This window comes from Thrips palmi, unplaced genomic scaffold (assembly GCF_012932325.1).
Source record: "Thrips palmi isolate BJ-2018 unplaced genomic scaffold, TpBJ-2018v1 HiC_scaffold_2, whole genome shotgun sequence".
In the NCBI taxonomy this organism is placed as follows: domain Eukaryota; kingdom Metazoa; phylum Arthropoda; class Insecta; order Thysanoptera; family Thripidae; genus Thrips; species Thrips palmi.
Window position 1 is genome coordinate 12,669,439 of NW_023144629.1, and position 19,066 is coordinate 12,688,504.

Below are 19,066 nucleotides of genomic sequence, written 5' to 3' on the forward strand. Positions count from 1 at the left end.
ATAATAATAGATATGAAGATGATGATGATGATTATGATACTTGTTCAGAATCAGAATCTGAAGATGGTTATTCTGATGGAGGTTTTGATCATAGGCAAATTGTTCAATATATTGCTAACTTTTATGCTATGTTAGAAGGTGCTCTTCTTGTCCCAGAGTCTACAGTGGATCTTATTGCAAAAAGTTTTTCATTCCTATCTGAGACACTTCAAGATAAGCTTAAGGAGAATTTATCACGGTCATTGGAATCAGTTGGTCTCCCAGAGAAAGGGTGATAGAGGCTGCTCTGACAATGGATCCTCTCTACAATGTTCATCACCTCAATGCCCCTGATGAATGTTTTTTAACGGGTGAGCGTCGTCGCACCTATTATAAGGAGCATTTTAAATATCAACCCGTAATGGAGATCAATCTTAGAAAAAACCCTCATGATCCTTCGCACTACCTACATTACGTCAATCTCCGAAGTACTATCACCATCATGCTCCAAGACCCTACTGTGCAGAAAATTGTTGATGCATCTTTCCTCGTTGAAGACTCTGATGGTTCTATCTTGAAGGACTATACTGATGGCCTAGTGTTTAGAAATAGCAACACACCACCTAAAAGAATTGACCTTCTCCTCTTTATGGATTCTTGTGGCTTCTCAGATGGACTTAAAAGTGCAAAACACAAGCACAAACTGCATGGTATGTACATAACACTTGGAAACTTAAAGCCCTATCAGAGATCGCTTTTGAAAGCCATTCGTTTGGTTTCATTTGTTAATAATGACTCCCTCAAGAATGAAAGAATGTACCATAAAGTGTTCGAAAGAATTCTGAAGGATTTGAGAGAACTAGAAGACACTGGTATCTCATACAAGAATGAAATAATTCCAGTGAGGCTCCAGTTTATACAAGGTGACAACCTAGGACAGGCAACTCTTTCTGGCATGGTTGAGAGTCCAACTGCACATTATTTCTGTAGGTTTTGTATGATCACAAAAGCACAGTTCAAAGAAGATGCATCTCAGGACCGTCCAGTTTTTCGCAAGGCAGAAATGAGAACTCCCCAGCTATTTGAAGAACATCTTCGCACAAAAATAGCAACCAGTGCTGATAGTGTGTGTGGTGTCAAGAGAGATTCCCCTTTCCATGAACTGGCTCACTTCAAGGTATGCGATCCTCGACTTGCTCCTTGTATTTCTCATGATCTCTTTATTGATGGAGTTGCTGAGAACGACCTGACTGCTATGATAAATTATTTCATAAGGAAGGGATGGTTTACTCGAGATGAGCTGAAAATGCGCATCAAAGGCTTCAAGTATTTGGAAACCGATGCTCGGAACAAGCCATCAAGTGATTGCTCAGAAGCCAAGTTGGGTGGTCATGCCATCCAAAACTGGAACCTAATTCGCCTTCTGCCATTTCTTATTGGACACAAAGTTAATGTTAATAATAAAGTGTGGAAGCTGTACCTTCTTTTGAAATCCGTTGTAGAGCGTGTTTGTGCTCCTGCTCTGGCTAGAACCCAAGTGAATGAAATGAGAGTCCTCATAGACAAGTATTTGAAGAAGAGAAAGCGACTCGGAAATAAATATAAGCCTAAATCGCACCTGCTCTCCCACTATCCTGATCTGTTTTTTCTCTTCGGGCCTTTAGTCCATCTATGGACAATGGCTTTTGAACATCGACACCAGTATTCCAAGAGAGTTGCAAGGATGTGCCGAAACTTTATTAATTTGGGCTCGCTTCTTTCCTCGAAATTTCAACTGCTTCAAGCATATCAAAACATGGGACCTCTCTTTCCAACCAGACCTGTCTTCTCAAAAAGCTCACCTCTACAAGTGGAAGAATATGAAAAAACCTACAAGCTGTAATAACTTCGTGCAAATTTTCTGAAGATGCTGTGATTGTTCCTAAACTTTGTCTAAATGAAATCAAGTACAAGAATGAACAATGGCTATTATTGGAGAAAAATAGTGAAGGTACTGTTCTAGTCGGACAAATTGAATTATTGATTTATGATACTAGTGCTGGTTCTTGCACAGCAATCCTCAAGAAGTTTGAATGTAGCTTTTGGGAAGATTTTGGGCTATATTATGTGACAGACACTGAGCCAATAATCTGTGCCGTTTCTCTCCTAGAACTTGAAAATCCATGTCCACATGCAGTTTATGAGTTTCAAAACATGCTATGTTTCTCTTTGAAGCATTCATTTCTGGACAAAAGGGTAAGAACTGTGGTCTTAATTTGAGAGTACTTCTTGTGTTCAGAATACTGATGTTCTTCTTTTCTTTCAGGTTTCAGAAGAAGGGGGTTCTGCTGACAATGAGCACAATTGATTACAATTTAAAATGTTCTCTCCTCTACATGAAATCAATATTTCATTACTGTGGTAAGATTATCAAAATCTCAAATTTTCTTTCAATCATACATAATGACACTTAGTAATTTCATTGCTCCTTTTTGTCCTGATAGATTTCTCATCATTATTTCTTGATTGGTGCACTGTGCACTTCTAGTGTAGAAATTAAGCATAATTGAGGTGTTTGTTTGATTTTTAATTTTTAACAATTGAATTCATTTTGAGATCTGCCTAGCTTTGTAAGTAATTTTAGTACTGGTATTTTATTCTTAATCTCCTGGCGATTCATTAGTATTTGTACAGTTTTTTGTTATTAATTTGTTGTTTTACCTTTCAGATTATGTTTTGCTTGGGGTCTTGCCTTAAGATCAAAAGACCTCTTGGTTTATCAAACTTTGTGGAGCCTTGGCAGCAAGCCCATTCTATCCTTATTTCTTTGAGAGTGAGTAATAGCTGCACACATCCCTTCTTTTGTTCCCTCTTTTCTGTTATAAGTACACCTTTTTCTCTAATTTCATGTCTTCTTTTGTCTATCAGATTATAATTTGACTACCACTATCAGTAAGAAAGAAAATAGGAATCTCAGGAGTCTTTTACAATCAAGCTAAATTTGTGAACATTGAAGTGGGACCCGCCTAGCCCCAGTAGTTTTTAATTATCTATATATTTCTTCGTAAGTTCAAAATATTTTAAATGCAGTTTCTTTAAATTATGTTTTTTATACCTACATATTCAGTGCAGCTTTCACAATGTCCCCCTTTCCCTTTTTTCAGATGACATTTTGGAGTCCGCCTATCCAACAAACACATCAGAGCGATTCTCACGTTTCGGGGTAGTTTTGGCGTCTCTGATTTGCCGAAAGTGAGAAATATCCAATTAAGTTTTTCTGATTATTGGGGTCCTGGATGATACTAGAGTTATGGCAATGGTATTTATAGTGAAGACCTTGTACTACCTTCCTAAAAACATGAGCCATAAGGTATTGCCATGCGTTTTGGTGGGTGTTTTGATCACGGAAATTACGTTATCACGGAAGTTACAAAGTGTGAAAATCGGCTTTAACGGCTGACTCGGGCTTGCTGTGGCTTAAAAGTCGTTCCAGGGTCAAATGATACTCTAAGCCCGACATTTAAGCGGAAATTTTTTTCACCTAGTGCTGCTGCAACATTGGGTAAAGGGTGCCACGGAAGTTACAGGTAATTGTTGATACACGCCATTTTATAATGCTCTAGCCCGCTTTGAGACCGTGTACAGCATCTTAAATTTCCGCAACCCATGCAATTATATCCCAGGGACTCCACTTTGATGGCTTGTGTCATGGAAAGTTTAAAGTTTGGCTTGGGGAGAAGTCCAGAGCTGCCTTTGCGAAATTTGTGTAGTGAAATTGAATATACGGAGGACATTTTTCGTTGCAGCATAAGTACCTTTGAAAGAAGTCTGGCGTATTGGTCTTCGGTCGAAATTAGCTCGAGACATTCCAAGCTTCGAATCCCCATCGACAGTTGGCAGCATTTTCGAACCACACCGCCACACTGAGGGCGGAAAGTTCGAGTATGTTCTCTTAGGACAATCACGGAAGTTACATTTAGGGTATTCCAAACGCTACGTAGACCAAACCAACGAACGTGAACTTTTCGAAATATATGCGTTTAGTGGGCAATGGCCCTCCCTAACATCAGAAACAAACCCCATGTCGATATCTGCGCTCGTTTGGGCACAGGAGTCAGAAGAAACGAAACTACCCCGAAACGTGAGAATCGCTCATCAGTAAAATCATTTTTGAGCCCATGGGGGTTTGTGAAACACTGGTAGAAGTTGCCAACACTTGATGGCTCTTTACTTGCTTCCTATTTCTTGGTGAGTGAAGCTTTCACTGATTGTGTTTGTCTTTTGCCTTTCAGATTAAGTTTTTGTTTGGATCTTTCTGTTTGGATCAGAGGGCTAGCAGAACATTGACAATTTATGAAACTCTGCCTTGGAACCTAGTCTCCTGTCCCTTCATTTTCTTGCAGTATTGATAAGTCAAAATATTTGGTCAGTGTTTACATTCTTCCCTTTTCACTCTTGGCCTTTTTTTATATTCATTTGACTGATTTATCTCTATTTTCAGGTGTTTCAAGTGTGTCCCTTTACTGAGGTCTAAATATTGAAGCAGTAATCGTTTAACCAGATGAGATTTGCGTTCCAAACTATTCATCAGATTGGTATGATTTTTAAATACAGTACTCAGTTGCCTTACCTTGGAACCTTGTCTCGTGCAACTTCATTTCCTAGCAGTATTGGTGAGTCAAAATGTTTGGTCAGTGTTAATGTTCTTTCCTTTTCACTCTTAGCCTTTTTTTTATATTCATTTGACTGATTGATCTTTATTTTCAGGTGTTTCAAGATTGTCTCTTTACAAAGGTCTTAACATTCAGACTGTAATTGTTCAGCCAGATGAGATACACTACAAATAATTTATGAGCTTGGTATGATTTTTAAATACAGTTTTGCATTGAATTCATTATGGGGTATCATTATTAATGTATCAGTCTTCTTTCTTTCAGGTTTTTATTTAATTGGTCCTCATTCTTATAGAAATAAGTAGTGTTCTGTTACCAGTAGTGATTAATATATATCTCAATTTCACCTATCCTTTTGACTCCAACCTTGGTAAGTTTTAATTAAAATTTATGGTATTCCACTTCACAATTGTTTTGCCTAGTACCCCTATAATTCTCATAGGTTTTTTCCCCTTTTCAGTCTATTGCTGGACACGAGTAAAAAAATCATCAAGTTTGTGGTTGCTGTTGGAGGGTTTATGTGGTAAACTTCCTTTTATTATGGTTCTTGCCAAATGTATAAGATGCTCTGGGACACCTCAAACCTTGGTAAGTTTCAATAATAATTTATGTTATTCTACTTCACAATTGTTTTGCTTAGTACCTGTATAATTCTCATTGGTTTTTTTTCCTTTTCAGTCTATTGCTGGACACGAGCAAAAAAATCATCAAGTTTGCGGTTGCTGTTGGAGGGTTTATGTGATAACCTTCCTTTTATTATGGTTCTTGCCAAATGTATAAGATGCTCTGGGACACCTCAAACCTTGGTAAGTTTTAATAATAATTTATGTTATTCTACTTCACAATTGTTTTGCTTAGTACCTGTATAATTCTCATTGGTTTTTTTTCCTTTTCAGTCTATTGCTGGACACGAGCAAAAAAAGTCATCAAGTTTGCGGTTGCTGTTGGAGGGTTTATGTGATAACCTTCCTTTTATTATGGTTCTTGCCAAATGTATAAGATGCTCTGGGACACCTCAAACCTTGGTAAGTTTTAATAATAATTTATGTTATTCTACTTCACAATTGTTTTGCTTAGTACCTGTATAATTCTCATTGGTTTTTTTTCCTTTTCAGTCTATTGCTGGACACGAGCAAAAAAAGTCATCAAGTTTGCGGTTGCTGTTGGAGGGTTTATGTGATAAGCTTCCTTTTATTATGGTTCTTGACAAATGTATAGGATGCTCTGGGACATGAAGGTACTTGAAACATCATGCTGACTGTAAGTTTTCCTTCCTTTTTTTTTCTTTCAAGTTAGAGCATGTGTCAAGTACACTCTGTCTGGAGCATACTTGCTTAAAGAATAGGTAAATGTAAGCATCAGAATGGCTCTACAGCAGATGTGTAAATGCCATGTATGCCTCAGCTATAGTCCTGTGGCGTACAAAATGGGCTCATTTTATTCTGTATTTATCGTAAATATAATGAGCTTCTCGTAATCTTTATATCGTCAGAAAGCACATTGTAAATTCTCACAGCTTTAATCACTATTTTACTAGTAGTTCATTTTTTAACATTTTTATGAACCTAAAATTCTACCTGTCTGTTTCTGTATTTTTACGATTAAAATCGTTTTGTTATGTATAATATTGTGAAAATACGAATAGTTCTGTATTAACCACCACCCTCAACAATATTTGGAACCTCGATAATTTTACGAAAAGAAGATGTGAAAGTACGAACTGTTCATCAGAACATTTTACGGACAATTTGTCCTATAGAATTAACGGATGATTATTCGTAAAATTACGAACAAATCCCTAACAGTGTAGGGATGAGTCTCCCTGATTTTTCCCCTCAGATCTGAACAAGTATGCGAACAAAATCTTCCGAGAACCAAAATTTTAAACGTTTCGACTAAATCTCCAAAAAAATATCCAAAGTCACTTTCCATTAAGCCAAAATGAAGCTTACTCAATTATCTAAAAGGGTTTTAACACAGAAATTGTAAAATCTTAATCCGTCTACATCAAAATTTTTTTTGGCAAAGTGCTTTTAACATGTATGAGGCCCCTTAATGTGACAAAGTGGGCATGTCACATTCGAACGAACGTGACAGTACATGGGTGTCACATTCGTTTGGATGTGACACGACATGTGTACTTGGGTACCATGTGTCACATTCGATTTAATGTGACAGTTCGACAGCTGATTGCGTGTCACACCCGACGTAATGTGACAAAGCGGTGCGGTATCATGAGACTAGGGCTTTTATGGACTGGCAACGGGAGCGCCCGAGGGCTCCGTCCTGCTGCAGTCATGTCGCCGTATTTCAGCAACGGATGCTTGTATCGGGCCTCGCGAGGGCTCGCTGAATAGCTAAAAAACCAATGAAGTGCCAAAATTCAAAAAAGTTGACCATCTCGTTCGTGACGTCGGGTCTGTGCCGTTTAAACCTTGCGCGGGACGATTCGGCAGGGTTCCCGGGCGGGGGGCAGGCGCTCTCTCGAACAGCTCCGAAAACGTTCTTTTGCGATTTCACGAAAAACGGCGTTTATCGTCTCAAAATGTATTTCTTTAGTCATAATAAATTAAAAATATTTTTTTCTCATACTTTAGAACCCACTTTAAAGTCTGTTTCGCCGTATTTCGCGTTTTCCATACAGTCGCGCGGTTGAGGTTAGGGCCGCCCCGCGCGTCAATCAAGCGTCGTGTTTACGTGCTTGCCGCCGACCGAAGCCTAGCGACTATTTTATCAAAGGTGAGACATTTGGCGGCAGCATCCGTGGAAATTGTCGACGAGGATGTCTAATTAGACGTTCTGCTTCGACAATACACGGTTGGTGTACCGAATCAATTCACGAAATGTTAGGAATCTCTTGCGATAGCCAGACCAGGCCTAGGGTCCCCTAACCCATACATGTTGTAACCGTTCGTGTTTTTGTTCCCACAGAGCCTGCAACATGGACGCAGACGAGGAGTTAGTGCCAATGGACGACAGTGTGTTTGATGGGCTCCTCAACGAGTCGCTGGAAATTGCAAGCGACGCACTCGTTGATGACAGTTTCTCCTCAGTTCTTGGGTCAACTCCTCAAAACCAAGAAGAAGGCGAAAGGCAAAGCTACCCAAGTGGTAAACAGCCCAAAGCGTACTCAGCCCGAATCTCCAAGGCGCACTTCTACTCGACTCACTGCACAACCAAGTTCACCAGGTCCATCATCATCAAAAGAAGTGTCTTCTTCAAGGCATCTTTCCAGGCGTTCAACTCGATTCAACTCCACAACCTCAGCAGACGCTTCCTCTTCACAAGCAGCATCTCCAAGGCGTTCCTCTTCCAGACGTGCAGTGAGTTCAAGTTCACGGAGTCCACCTTCAGTCATGTCATCACAGGGGGAAGCTTCTTCTCCAATTCGTTCCTCTACCAGACTTTCCCAACGGTCTGGTTCGCCTTGTCCAGCTCCAATGTCACCTCAGCGTCAAGCTCCATCACCAATTCGTTCCTCAGCTCGACTTGCCCAACGGTCTGGTTCACCTTGTCCAGCTCCAGTGTCGTCACAGTGTCAAGCACCATCACCAATTCGTTCCTCTGCCAGACTTGCCCAACGGTCTGGTTCGCCTTGTCCAGCTCCAGTGTCGTCACAGTCTCAAGCACCATCACCAAGACGCTCTTCTGCCAGACATGGAGTCCGTTCAAGTTCACCCAGTCCAAGCCCAATGTTGTCATCTGGTGAAGGTTCCTCTCCAAACCGTCGTTCTGTGCCTGCACCACAAGCTCCATTACGTGGAGCTCCATCAAACACTTCTAGACCTGCACCAACACAAAGCCGCATCAAGTGCAGAGAATGCCCAAACGACTTTGCCAGTGAACGCACCTTTGCTGTTCATAAGAAGATGCATGCTTTAAAGAGTGAGTACTATCTATTAAATTTTTTAATGTAGACAACGCAGGGATGACAGTAACATTTTTTTTTCTTCCAGGAGCATTTTCAAAAATGGCATCTGAAGCAGAGTTTATGGCAAGCCTACCGGAATTATTTGTTGGTGCTCTTGGAAGAATGCAGCAAGATCCTTCAATTGGTGCCACAGCTGTGGAGTTGGATAACTTTGTGAAAACTTTAAAAGAATCATTTAATAATCCAGATGATTTGCATGAAGAGTTTTTCAAATTTTTATTTGCTAATGTTTTCCCTATTTTAAGAGATATTAATGGATTGTTTTCATCATCACTCTCATTTCTATTTTATACTAATGTCAACAGTCTTTTGAATAATGCTCAGTTTAGGGCTGAGTTCAAGAACCACATTAGAACAATTGCTATAAATGTAGAAACTGCAGATAATATTTTGAACTTATTCATGGGTTCTAGTATGCTGCATTTATCAACAGAAATAATTGTGTTTAGTCTGCAGAGAATCCATGGTGCAACAGCCACTGATACAATAAGGAGAAAAAGATCTGATGATAATGTAGACTCTGAAACATTCTTGCAAATGTGTTATCATATAGGGGGATCTGTTGTTAATGGTTTCCTATTCAAGGGAGAAAAATACAAAGCAAAAAATGCTAACTGGAATGTGTTTGTTGATATTTTAAAAAGAAAATTTGAAAGAGATAAAGCTATTGGAAATGCATGTGCTGATGATGTGTCTGCTTTTACAAGGTAGGGTTACGCCAGACCGCGTCTTGTCGTAACAGGCTTCGCGATGTCTCGCTGCCTGTTCCTCCAATCCGCGCCTGGCGTACCTACCTTGGCCTGCGGCGCTAGCCTGCCTTCGGCAGGCCATGGCTTGCCCATCGTCGGTTACTTCTAAATTGTTGCATGCTGGGGGGCTCCGCCCCGCAGCCCGCCGACCCCCTTCATTCCAGATAGAGTTGCTTCATCCACAGATAACACGATCTCTACCCTTGTTACTTTTCAACTAGCCGGGGCTGGAGGGCTCTGCCCCCCTGACCCCCCTTTCTTCATGGCAGAAGGCATTTGCCGGCAGAAAACTCGATTTTTCGCCGTTTTTTAGGTGTTTTTCGGCTATAAAAACTGAACCAGTTGAGCTAGGATAGAGAAATTTCGCGTGTGCCGAGCCAAGGACATACCTAAAAAGTGTGCAAAATCTCAGCCAGATCGGCCGAGCCGTTCAGGAGGAGTAGTGCTGACAGACAGACAGACACACAGACAGACAGACAGACAGACAAAACTTTTCAACCCCACCTGAGTAACGGGCTTCGCTATCGCTCAGCCAACAACTTCCAAGGACAGAGGAGGTCTGAAACATATTTCACGAGAAGCCCTTGATTTTTTTGTTGTTCTCTTCGATGAACTTATGTCCCATGAAGGGGACGATGGGTCCCTTCCTGCAAATGTTGTTGATGAAAAAGTGTTGGGTAATGGTGCCATAATTTGTTTGTGGGATGTTCTTGTAGGAAGTGATTTGGAAGATGAGGTGTCACTAGATTTTTTAATGAATGTGGCTGAGTCATGCAAATTAATTGTTATGAAGGGGATTATGAAAAGACGTCTAAATGAGCAGTTGAGGAAACATTATGCGTCACTTGCTTTGAGATCAAGACTTGCCAACTGATGTCAGTATTATTGTAGTAATTTTCATGTGATTGTATGTGATTTTTAAATGTTCATTTCTTGTTGTCACTTAAATGTGTGCAGCAATGTGTGTTTATTTCTGTGGCCAAATAATTTAACCAAAGTTAGCTCAATTTTATTCAAATGTTGTTTATTTTTTAATGTTTGTAGTACAATTGCATTTTTTCATACATGTAAGGACAGCTTGTTCGAATAAAAATTAATCATAATATTTCACATGTTTTACTTATTACACCAAGCAAACAAATGAGAAGCTACTAACATAACAACCTTTTGAACTATATTACTCTTTGACAGTTCTTTTCCTTTTTGGAAGAGCTTCAGCTGAAATTTTCATCCCTCCTTCTCCATCATCAGTTACATTACCACGCTTCTTCCCAACACCCAAGTCCCTCTGCAGAGCTGATCGGACTTGTTGCTGCTGAAATGCACTAACATTGGGATTGCGGTTGCCACCTCCCCTTGCTCTCTGACCACTAAAGTGTTGTTCTAGTGGGTCCTGTGAGAACACTCTTGCCATGACAAATTTCCCTCCACCCTTCTCAGGATCAAGAAAATATTTTGTGGCTCCTTCGATACCTTTGATGGCTCTTTCAATCCCCTCCAATGTTGTCCTGGGCAGGAGAGACCTCTCCTTTACCCTTGGAGTCCAAGGCATGGCTTCAACTTCTTTTTGCCACTCTACTAAGTACATAAGAAACACATCATTTAGCCAAGTAAACCTTTCATCATCCAAGGAAGTGTAAGCAGCTAAATCAGGCTTGCGGTGTCGACCAGCCTGAGAAGAGTGTGCTCCATTGAGACAAAGAATTTATTACAATACCTAATAAATTGAACAGTTTCACTTGTCTTTGGCCATTTCTGCTGCTCAATGTCCAATGCTATTGTGTCACTGAGGACCTGAACAGCATCACGCACTTTCATTTTGGAGTATAAGTTGGGGAATACATTTTTGGCATTCAGTTTGTACGACTTTCTGAAGTTGTGGTTCTTATACAACAGATAGAGACGAACAATGGTTTTCCACTCAATACGCTCTCCATTCTTAATTAACCACCTAGGTTTTTTTTCACCCTCCCCTGAATTATAGAATCCATTTCTCATAGTTTTGACAACATGGCACACATCTGATATAAAGAAAATAGGGTGTTCAATAGGAGCACAAAAGTTTATTGTATCAAACACAACACCAAAATGAGTTTTCTTAGTAAGTGGTATGTGCATCTTAAAAAATGCTCGGTTGACAGGGTGCCCATCACAGATAAATGAAAGTACTTTTAGGCCACTTTTTTCTAATACTCTAATTACATCCCAGCTCCTAGCATACATCATTGATTTTGTCCATACCTTACATGGATATGACGCAACAACACATTTCACATCACTCGCCACACCCTTCAACATATACACTGGCCGTCAAAATTTAAGCCCCACTTTTTCCTTTCCTTATAACTCTTGCTAGAATTGAGATAGAAACTTGAAATTTTGAGGAGAGGTGGGCCAAAGTGTTGGGTAAACGTCCCCAAAGTTTCAACAACGAAACCCACCCCTATCCATCTTTTTCCACCCCTCCCGTAAAACAGTGTCAAATTTTGACACTTTTGTAAGGTTCAAAATGGCCTTGCCGTTGTTACAGGGGGTTCAAACTTGGTGAGTCGACTCTTTTTGACGTCCTCTTTCGATTAAGACCAGAGCCACCCCTGTACGCCGCGCCGTTCCTGAGACAGAAAAAAAACCACCCCCTGCAAGGGATGATTCTTAGGGACCTTTTCCAGGTGGTCAGCGTGGTAGCGGGAGGTCCCCCGGACACGACAAAAGTGTTTCCGTGTCCGTGGCACTCTCCAGGGGGTGACCAGCCCCTAACGACTGACACCCCAAATCATGCTTTTTCCCTAAAACCACCAAAAATGTCAAAAACTGGGCCCAAAAGCAAGAAACACGATTGGTTTTAACCGCCTGAATCGATTCCAGACGAAAAACTGCACATCGTTGCTAAACAACGTTTTGGCAGGGGGTGGAAACCACTTACGCCCCTCACCCCTTTTGAAGGGGATGGGGGCCGCCGGCGGGACCCCGTGTTCGCGGCACGATGGAGGGGTCCCTCGGGCAGCTCCACACCAAATTTGAAGTGATTCGGTCCATTCGTTCCCGTCCGGGGCCCAAAAGACGTTAAATCGTGTCACTTTCAACCCCTAAGTTTGCACCCCTGATTCTCCGTAACCAGGAGGGGCACAACATCCGCTCAGGTGCGCCGAGGAGCGCACGACCTTCCTTGACAAGGGTGCAAACGCCGAAACCCCTGCGACCAACGAGTCAGCCGCCAGAGCGCTCAGAAAATGAGACGTGTCCGCGACGCGTCCGCGACGCTGCGAGACAGAGCGGCGTAACCCAAAGAAAACGGCTCGGAAATCGCCGACAGAGCAACAGAAACACCGGCCGGGCCGTCGACGGCACTCAGTCATAACCACAGAAACGACAACAATGAAAATAGGACACTTTCCGTTCAAGACAGCCGAGTGGCTGCCTACCGCCCAGGCGGAGCGGCGGCCGCTCTCGGACTGGACGCTGAGTGCGACTCATTTTCTGAGCGCTCTGGCGGCTGACTCGTTGGTCGCAGGGGTTTCGGCCGGCGGCCCCCCATCCCCTTGAAAAGGGGTGAGGGGCGTAAGTGGTTTCCACCCCCTGCCAAAACGTTGTTTAGCAACGATGCGCAGTTTTTTCGTCTGGAATCGATTCAGGCGGTTAAAACCAATCGTGTTTCTTGCTTTTGGGCCCAGTTTTTGACATTTTTGGTGGTTTTAGGGAAAAAGCATGATTTGGGGTGTCAGTCGTTAGGGGCTGGACACCCCCTGGAGAGTGCCACGGACACGGAAACACTTTTGTCGTGTCCGGGGGACCTCCCGCTACCACGCTGACCACCTGGAAAAGGTCCCTAAGAATCATCCCTTGCAGGGGGTGGTTTTTTTCCTGTCTCAGGAACGGCGCGGCGTACAGGGGTGGCTCTGGTCTTAATCGAAAGAGGACGTCAAAATGAGTCGACTCACCAAGTTTGAACCCTCTGTAACAACGGCAAGGCCATTTTGAACCTTACAAAAGTGTCAAAATTTGACACTGTTTTACGGGAGGGGTGGAAAAAGATGGATAGGGGTGGGTTTCGGTGTTGAAACTTTGGGGACGTTTACCCAACACTTTGGCCCACCTCTCCTCAAAATTTCAAGTTTCTAGCTCAATTCTAGCAAGAGTTATAAGAAAAGGAAAAAGTGGGGCTTAAATTTTGACGGCCAGTGTATGCTACTACTTCAGTCGCCAGCTGTCGTTCATGAATGACTGGTTCCTTTCCAGTAACATAATTATCAAACTTTTCTAGTTCCTTGTCAACATCGTCAAGAGTAGAATAGCCTACTAAGACACCATCACTTTTCCTGTACACTAAGTTCTGGGAAACATGCATGCCATCACAAAGAACATTGTTAAATTTTTGATATTCTGGAAAGTTTTCTACTCGCTTTTCAACTAATTCTAAAATTCCTTCATTGATTCCATCTTTTGCTTGAATGGCAAGGTCCTCTTGCATGGCAGTTTTATGATACCTAAATCTCTCCAATCTTCATAAGCAGCATCAGATGTCCACTGGAGATGAAGGGCAAGGCGGATCATAGCTGGATGCCACCTATGAACTCTGGAGTCTGAATGATGGGCTTGATTCCACTGCTCTTGCAAAAACCACTTCTGCACCTCAGTCAGTTTAGGAGAAGCCATAAGAATGGCTGTAAAATTTTCACTTAAATCATCTTCTAAATTAACACTTTCTGCTTCTAAAATGTCTTGCATTCTTGTCTTGAGGTACGCAATTTGCTTGTCCTTCTTCCTGATTTCAGCCTGGGCCTGCTCAGCTTTGTGGATAGCTTGTTCACGAGTCAAGTGTTGGTTTCCTACTGTTTTCTTGGCAGTGGCTGACAGTAGAAAGTCTTTTCTTTCAATGATGTTATTCATAACTGCAGAGCACTCTTTACACCGCTTTCCATGACCCAGTTCTATAATTCTCAAGCACGACACACTGCGACAAGTTTCAACATATTTTACTTCTTTGTATGGATTAGTGTCTACATAAGAATTGCCAATCATATACCAGACATTTCTGGTTTCCATATGATTTGCACCTACACACACATCATATTGCAAAAATAATTTTACTAAAAGTACACTCTTGGCACAATAATCATTCAAACTACTGGCATTGAACTGAGGAATAGTATTTTTGTCTAATTTAAATAATTTAGGAAAAGATGGAACAGGCACACAGTGACAGTATACCATAACCGAACCATTGAAAGAAATAAAAACCTCTCTTTGGACGGCAATTGGTTTTTGAAGTGATGGGAGAAGCAGATGGAAGCCAGTTTGATCAGCGATGGGAAACCATGGAGCAGGTAGCAGGGTCCGAAACTTTTGCAAGCCATCTCCCTTGCAAAATGGAAAATATGTGGGCACTATATGGACAAAATATATGGCCCAACATGTATTGACGACATATGTGGAAAAGATAATTTAGCAAGATACTTTTCCGATATAAAAAATATGTGGCAAATATATAAATTTCATACATTGCTCTATATGTAGGCAATATTTAGTGCGAATACACCATGGAGTCTGACGACTCAGAGACTTCCTTTACTATTATCAAAGAATGTAGCCTCGCCTTGCGAGAACACCCACTCGTCATCATGTCGTGGTCGCCTTGACAAACTTTTCGCGCTACACTCAAAAAAGACGTTTAAAATTTCCTAACTGTGCCAGTTAACTTGTTAAACAGGATTTCTCAAAATTTCTTGGAGACTTAAACGCATGGAAAAGAACCTTGCCCCTGCTCAATATATGGTGTCAATATATTTTACTACATAAAACAATGTTGAGAAATATAGCCGCCTTTCAACATCGAGTGCCAAGATTTTAAGAAAAGTTACTTGAAAAGTCTGCCCTCCTCACCCTGCCCCATCCCACGACGGGCACCGTGTCAGATATTGAAACATACATTTCGCGAAGATAATATTATATGGGGAAATATATGCATAATATATTAATGGGCTCCAAGATATACCCCCATATATAAACCACGTATTGCGCAAGATAATTTGCAATATATTGAGCAAGATACAATTATATTGGCAATGCATGAAACATATATGGAGTCATATATTGACACATATTTTCCATATATTTTCCTTTTTGCAAGGGCTTGGATTTCACTTATTGGAGGGCACACAAGAACACTAGGGTTTTGACTGAGTTCACTGGTAACTTCCTCTTGTTGACTTGGTGCTACCAAAGAGTGGGAGTGAGAGCACGAAGAAGGCGGCCCCACGTCAGAGATCACTGGAGCGGTAACCGTATGTGATCCACACACACTTGATGGACGAGAAGAACAAGCACTGGTTGGTCTGGAAGAATTAGCACTCTCTGGTCATGATGAGTCCGATTCAAAAAACAGTGAAGATGATGTCACAGAACCAGTGGGAGAGCCAAGTTCAGAGGCACTAGATTCCTGCAAGATGAGAACAAGTAATTAAAAATAATCTAATATCAATTAGTTAACATGACAAGAAAAGTACTAACCGATCCACCAATACTCCTTGTCACATCCAATCCATTTAAATCAGCAAGGTACTCATCTCTCATCTGCAAATTTAAACAAACGATAATAATCAGTAAAATACAACAGCCTTATGTGCAAACCAATATTAATTACCAGCCTGCTTAGAATTATGACTCACCTCGTCATCAGAGAAAATGCAATCTGCAATAGATGTAAGCGAACCAATAGAACTGGCTCTAGACGGTTTGGACCGCTTCACTTGCTTTCTTTTAGCAACTTTCTTGCGTCCGACTTTTTTCTTAGTTGGCTTCTTAGTGGGCTCCTCAATTACTTCCTCGAACACATTGTCATCCATTGGCACTAACTCCTCGTCTGCGTCCATGTTGCAGGCTCTGTGGGAACAAAAACACGAACGGTTACAACATGTATGGGTTAGGGGACCCTAGGCCTGGTCTGGCTATCGCAAGAGATTCCTAACATTTCGTGAATTGATTCGGTACACCAACCGTGTATTGTCGAAGCAGAACGTCTAATTAGACATCCTCGTCGACAATTTCCACGGATGCTGCCGCCAAATGTCTCACCTTTGATAAAATAGTCGCTAGGCTTCGGTCGGCGGCAAGCACGTAAACACGACGCTTGATTGACGCGCGGGGCGGCCCTAACCTCAACCGCGCGACTGTATGGAAAACGCGAAATACGGCGAAACAGACTTTAAAGTGGGTTCTAAAGTATGAGAAAAAAATATTTTTAATTTATTATGACTAAAGAAATACATTTTGAGACGATAAACGCCGTTTTTCGTGAAATCGCAAAAGAACGTTTTCGGAGCTGTTCGAGAGAGCGCCTGCCCCCCGCCCGGGAACCCTGCCGAATCGTCCCGCGCAAGGTTTAAACGGCACAGACCCGACGTCACGAACGAGATGGTCAACTTTTTTGAATTTTGGCACTTCATTGGTTTTTTAGCTATCCAGCGAGCCCTCGCGAGGCCCGATACAAGCATCCGTTGCTGAAATACGGCGACATGACTGCAGCAGGACGGAGCCCTCGGGCGCTCCCGTTGCCAGTCCATAAAAGCCCTAGCACTGTTAAAAAAAATATGAAAATTCAGACTGATTTCGTCTTACTTGGTGGTCTGAATCGTAAATTCATAAAATGGTACGAATATTAAGACCAACTGTCTGAAAAGTTTGACCTGTTGTCTGAAATTTAAATTTAGACTAGCAAGTCTGAATATTTAGAGCGATGGCTATCAAGTTTTGTACATTGTCGTCCGAAAACTAAATTCATACTTGTGAAAGCGGAAAACGAGTGAAAAAACCCCGTCCCCTTTGTACATTTTTCAATTTTCTCAAACCTTTTATCAACACTACTGTTGTATTTCAAATAATATTTACGTTTAGTGTCGTAAAAGCATAGAGAATGTTTCAGAGCTCCGAAATGGACACTTGTTGCTCTATCCGCTAGGTGGCGCTAGTGTCGCATGGGTGATCTTTTGGAGCTAAAATTGCCACTTGAAGGCGAAATTGCGAATATTTTGTTACAAACTTATTCCAAGTGATTGTCTGAAAGGGCATGAGCGCACCAAAGCAAGATTCAGGTTAATAAGTGCAGTATAAGCTAAATAACAAAGAATACAATTTCACTCTCGCGCATGGCCACGGGTCGGCGCGTGGTTGGGCTAAGGCCGCTCTCCCTCGCAATTCAGCAGTCACCTCTAGCCTCCTCATTACCTTTGCAAGTTGGTGTCTACTGCCGTGTACCTAATTTTTGAGCCGACACGATCCGCTGAGCGTCTACGATAAACCGATGGCAAAAGTTCGCTGATATGTGTTCTACTCTACAGAGTGGCATTTTTTGGTGCGACTGTTCAATGTCCTCGTACAACTTAGTCTGATAAAATAGACCGACTGGTATCATTTTTCATACAACATGTTGATTTGAAAATTCAGACTAACGTCGTCTGAAACTTTCAGACCGCGAAGTATGAAAGTTTTGGTATGAATATTCAGACTGAATGTAAGTAAATCGACTTCTTACAAAAAATTATGAATTTTCAGTAATTTTTTTTAACAGTGGTCTCATGGCGGTATGTCACATTCGTTTGACTGTAAATTTTTACCGTCTGTCACGCTCAAACTAACATCGCCGTTTTCACGTGAAACCAAACGTGACGTCACATTCCTTGCCTACCAGTGTTGGTGTCCGGGAGAATTCAGAGAGTTTCAATGAGTGTCTAACCGAACCTAACCTGGCCTCGAATTTGTCCCGATCGCGATCGGTCACGCCGTTCTCGAGATATGGCCGAAAGAAGAAATCGGGAATGTAGGCAACACGTGGTGCACTTGTGACCGACGGGTTGCCTATGCGGCGTCTTGCAGGCGCTGTCGGAAAGGGACCTTTTTCAAACGCGTTTTTGAGACTGAAGGAGTGCGGGTGGAGAGTGTCCGAGGACGGCATCGCATAGGGCAAGGTTCGAACCGGACGCATGCCAAGTTTGAACCCTTTCGGACGACCGCAAGGGGGCCGCTCGGACGGCCGAAGATGGACTATTTCAAAAAGCTTCTATCACGTCTCTAGACCGTTCGGAGCGAGATAATCCACCCCCGTTTGAACGAGAGGCAAGTTTGAAGACCCCTTTACGACATGCAGTCGATGGACTGGATACATACATCAGTTAGACCCTGTTTCGGGCCGATCCAAAGTCCGTCCCGTTTTTGGACCTTCGAACGGCCCCCGTGTTCAAAGTATTCGAGCTAGAGGTCTCGTTCATAGCTTCAAAGAAAGCCCTTTAATAGATCTAGAAGAGTGCCGAATGGCAGAGACGTTGTTTGAGAGATGGGGATAGAAAAAGCGGTTATTCGTCAATTTGGTCGGTTTGGTGCAAAGTTCCGAATTTTGACCTTCAAACGGTCATTCACTGGTCGAGAATCGAGCTGTGAAGTTCCCGGACATGGCAAACGACAGATAATAGACGGCTCTAGAGGGCTGCGTCGGCAGAAGTTCCCTTTCGTTAACGGGAAGCCGTCAGCGGCCGCCGGATCGCGATATTTACAGTGTAGAAAAAGGGTGACATTTCCCGATTCGGTCGACAAAAACGGTCCCATGACGGAGCGAGACGGTTTGGACGGGCCTGGTTTGCGCCTGAGTGTAGTTCAAACCTGTGCCTAGGGCATAAGAAAAAGAACGGACCGCTAGAAAGAATCTCGTCCAGTGGAGTGGTCTTGGACGCGAAACTCATATTAAGCAAAAAGTGCGAATTTTGCCC

The 19,066-nt window shown here is 42.2% G+C and overlaps 2 protein-coding genes across 2 annotated transcripts; one reads left to right on the forward strand and one right to left on the reverse strand.

Moving 5' to 3' along the window:
• The first annotated feature begins 400 nt into the window (after nt 1-400).
• On the forward strand, nt 401-1,861 carry LOC117647759. Its single transcript, XM_034389656.1, has one exon. The coding sequence runs from the start codon at nt 401-403 to the stop codon at nt 1,859-1,861; it is 1,461 nt and encodes a 486-aa protein (XP_034245547.1).
• A 13,259-nt stretch (nt 1,862-15,120) lies between these two features.
• Nucleotides 15,121-16,424, reverse strand: LOC117647225. The gene is made up of 4 exons (XM_034388870.1): nt 16,383-16,424; nt 15,977-16,190; nt 15,819-15,881; nt 15,121-15,747 (listed from the first exon to the last, which is right to left on the reverse strand). The coding sequence occupies exons 2-4, from the start codon at nt 16,178-16,180 to the stop codon at nt 15,667-15,669; spliced, it is 348 nt and encodes a 115-aa protein (XP_034244761.1). The 5' UTR covers nt 16,181-16,190; nt 16,383-16,424; the 3' UTR covers nt 15,121-15,666.
• Nucleotides 16,425-19,066: the final 2,642 nt, after the last annotated feature.